The sequence below is a fragment of the Galeopterus variegatus genome, unplaced genomic scaffold (genome assembly GCF_000696425.1).
Source record: "Galeopterus variegatus unplaced genomic scaffold, G_variegatus-3.0.2 Scaffold3315, whole genome shotgun sequence".
Lineage (NCBI taxonomy): Eukaryota > Metazoa > Chordata > Mammalia > Dermoptera > Cynocephalidae > Galeopterus > Galeopterus variegatus.
The window spans coordinates 146,811-150,841 of record NW_007729426.1 but is presented as its reverse complement, the minus strand read 5'-3'; the positions used below and the strand labels follow the sequence as shown (position 1 = coordinate 150,841).

Below are 4,031 nucleotides of genomic sequence, written 5' to 3'. Positions count from 1 at the left end.
CACTATGCTAGAGAGTGAGTTTGAGCAGCAGAGCCAGGCTGGGACACCCCATCCAAGGTCGCCCAGGAGCAATCTAGATGTTTTCTTCCCTGCAAGGACAAGGTGTCTGATCCACACAGATGAAGCCATAGAGCCGGTTCAGCATCCACAGGACTGGGCCATGATCTCTGTGGGGGAGATATTCATAGTCGTGGTGGCCCTTTCTCCATCTCCCCTGGCTTACTGGAGGAAGAGGGACCCTCGCTCCCTTCAGACAGTGCCCCGTTAAGTCAGATTCCCAGGCCTCCTGCCCCTACTGAAGGCCCCTGGGATGCCCAATGTCCTGGGGAAGCTTTGGAAGAACCATGGCAGCCTACCCAGGGCACGTCAGCTCAGCAGTCAAAGTACAGAAAGGAGGCTATAGCCACGGCCTTGAGTACTCCAGGCCTCTGCGGTCGGTCAACACAGACGAGGAGAGGGGGTCCACAGAATCTCTGGCCAGGTGCCTTGTCACAAGAAGTCCTGGGAGACAAGAAAGGGCAGGTGTGGGTGTCTAGGCCTGAGCCTTTCCTAGGCCGGACCATGCACAGGGCACTTGTCCTCAGCTGAACACTCAGCAGTGAGTGGCACCTCACATCAATTCTCCACGGAAAACTTTTCTGGAGCTCTCTCTCTGCTCCAGGGGCTGTCTAGGAATGGAGGACACAAGCCTTATGACAATACGAACGTCACCCTCAAGGCGTTCACAATCTCACTGAGGAGAGACACTTGCAGGCTTATGTCCAGATAAGGTGGCAGATGCACCAAAAGAGAAAAAGGATGGAGCAGGATGTGATTCTAGAATTCGTGCTGCAGAGGGGCCTGAGGGTCCAGGACTAGCAGGACCGGCTCTCTCCAGCTGGACGTGCTAATGATGTAACAGCAATCCCGGCCCTGCATCCATGGCATGCTTCACCACTTATGAAGCATAGCCACACACAGCATCTCACAGGGGCTAGAGGCTGACCAAGGCCCAGAGCTCTGACTCCACACGCTCCTTCCCTCACCCCACAGTGGCCTCGTGGTCTCACTGGTGAAGGTGAAATCCCTGGTTCCCAGGCCAGGCATCTGTTACAGAATTACCAGAATGAACCCGGCCTGTTACAAGCAGACATCTCCGGCTCTGGCATCTTGCAGCTCAAGCCGCAAGGCTCACTGTGACCTGCAGGCTCTGGAGTGAATTCTCCCAGGAATGAATAGCTAAACCATCTGAATGTCAGGCTTTGCAATACAAGTGGATACAAAAACAGGCTCTTGCCAGCCTATCTGGGCCCCAGAAAGCCAGCAATGATGGGATGCCAGCCCCAGGTTGCAGTATGCCCTCTTAGCTAAGTGACAGAGACTGCCAAGGAACAGGGTAGACAGAAGCCCTAGACCTGGCTAAATGGGGTTGGACCTGCCACTCAGTCTCAGAGACCCTCTGGAGACTTCTGTGTGCATTGTGGACAGGGGCAGATGCTCGGACTCCTCCAGAGGGGTGCTATGCTGGCAAGTCAGCACCAGGGCCTTGACTTCCTTCTTCAAGTTGGTGTTGAGAAAGCCATAGATGAAAGGGTTAACGCAGGTGGAGGCCATGGCGAGCAGGTGGCACACCAAGAAAATGAGGTTGCCATGGCAGACAGGGATGGCCTCATGGTGCCAGTCCTCCAGGCTGTTGAACACATGCAGGGGCAGCCAGAGCACAGCAAAGGCAGCCACCATTGCCACAAGCACCCCATTGACCCGCTTCATCTGCCCAGCGCGCGAGCTGTAGGCACCCTTGCGGAACGTGCGCCCCTGTTTCCGCAGGCGCTGGTAGATGCGCAAGTAGCAGACCAGGATAAAGACCAGCGGGATGCAGTACTGGAACAGTAGCAGGAAGGTGGTGTAGATGATGCGGTGGTGGTCCAGTGGCCAGGACTCAGTACAGACTACCTTATCTGCCAGAAACTCCACAGCCTTGGAATGGTTCTTGTGGAAGACCTTCTCCAGGATGCTGTTGGCCAGGAAGGGCAGGGAGACGAAACAGGCAATGAGCCAGATGGCTACAATGCCCAGGTAGGCCTGGGACAAGCTGGGCTTCCAGCCTGTTGGGTTGATGATGAGCTGATGCCTCTCCAGGGCCACAAGGACAAGAGAGAGGATGGAGACTGTCACTGACGTGCACTGGATGAAGGCTGACATCTTGCAAAGGGCTTCACCAAAGACCCAGTAGTCCATGATGGTGTAGATGGCAGTGAGTGGCTGGCAGATGAGACACATGAGGAAGTCAGAGAAGGCCAGGTTGGCAATAAGCAGGTTGGTCACATTGGTCTTTTCCTGCCTCATGGTCACACATATCAGGCAGAGGTTGCCCAGAACTCCCACAATGGTCTCGATGCTATAGGAGATGATGATGAAGACCATCGGATCCACGGAATCCTGGCAGTGGTCAGAGAAGTTGTACAGGATGCCCTTTAGCTTGCTCCTGTTTTCACCCTGTGCAGATCCCGGGAGCAGCGAGGCCAGGAAGTGAGAGGTGTTCATGGTGAATACGAGAAGATTTTAGGAGCTCGTGAACCAGGGTCCACTTCAGGGATGATGCCTGCAAGGCAAACAGACAAACAGGACTCAGGGATTGTGCCTCTAGTGTAGAATCCAGAGAGGAGCAGGAGCCAGGTAGAGGGGTTCTCAGCTGCTTCCATCCCAAAGCTGGAACCTGCAGGAGCTATGACCTAAGACTCAAGGTGAGTGATTGGCATCCAATGATTGCTACCTGAAGAAGCACTTGTGGCGTGCTGGGGATCGTGCTCAGTGCTTTGTATGTGTTAGCTAGTTTATTCTGAGAGGTAGATATCATCAACCCAATTCATAGATGAGGAATCTGAGACTCAGAGATGTAAAACAACTTGCCCATAGTCATGCAGCTAGAAAGTGACGGGGCCCACACGCATGTACAAAGCCATGTCTGTCTGATGGCAGGACTTGCTGCACAGATTCCCTCTGACCTCAGAATTTGAGGCTATTTTCATGATAAAGAATTCAGGGTGTTGTATGCAGAGTTCAGGGGCAGAATTGTTCAGGGAGTGCGAGTAGAAATCCCCTTGTCCCGTTCAATCCAAATGGAGACAGCAGTGGATGCTGCTGTGCATGGTGACTGCTTCAGTCCTCCCATGACACCTCAGCCCTTTAGAGTAGAAGCGAAACCTCAGGGTCTGACACACAGTGCACCCTCCTGATCTCAGCCCCTACCTGCCCTGCCAGTCTTGTTTCTCAGGTGACATGTGGCAAAGTTGAAGACCACCAGGTATGCAGACTGGCTAATCAGCCCACCAGCTTCCTCCTCCCACTCACTGTGTGCACACACGTGCCTAGCCAAGGTCACGGATGCCCACTGCCCTCCCTAGAACCCACTCCATTGCCTATGCTCAAGTCACCTGCTCTAGTTTGCAGCTCCCAAACACACCTGACTGTTCCACACCTCCACACCTTGGCACAGGCTGACCCTTCCCCCAGTAGCTCCTCAGCACAAGGAACTCCCTGCAGAGACCGAACTGGAATTTGGACTCCACAGCCTCCAGGTGGTAGAGCCAATGATGGCTATTTGGGCCTGAGAACCATCATCTCACTACACACATCACTGTGACTCACCTCACGGATTCTCTAGTTGTCACTAATCCCACAGTCCTCAACCTTCAGGAAACATTAGAATCATTCTGAGAGCATGGTGAAAGTGCAGATTCCAGGGCCCCTCATCAGGAGATACAGCTAAGTGAGTCTGGGATGGGGCCTGGGAATCTGTATTTTAACAAGTGGCCTACACGATTCTGATACATCTGGTCCTTGGGCCCCATTTTGAGAAAAACTGTTTCTAGAAGAATACCCTATTTAAGATATTCTTTAAGTCTCATATAATGAAAATGCCTACTTTTAAACATGCCTATCTTCAAGCACCAAAAGAAAGGCAGTTTTTACAGAGTAAGGTCAAAACTAACCAGAGATCAGTAAAATCTATTTCTCATAAATGTCACTCACAGCATTTTATCTGACTTACA

At 52.6% G+C, this 4,031-nt stretch overlaps 1 protein-coding gene across 1 annotated transcript; it reads right to left on the bottom strand.

The window, feature by feature from the left end:
* Nucleotides 1-993: 993 nt before the first annotated feature.
* NPY4R (neuropeptide Y receptor Y4) lies at nt 994-3,776 on the bottom strand. Its single transcript, XM_008584617.1, has 2 exons — nt 3,628-3,776; nt 994-2,581 (listed from the first exon to the last, which is right to left on the bottom strand). The coding sequence occupies exon 2, from the start codon at nt 2,521-2,523 to the stop codon at nt 1,399-1,401; it is 1,125 nt and encodes a 374-aa protein (XP_008582839.1). The 5' UTR covers nt 2,524-2,581; nt 3,628-3,776; the 3' UTR covers nt 994-1,398.
* Between the last annotated feature and the right edge of the window lie 255 nt (nt 3,777-4,031).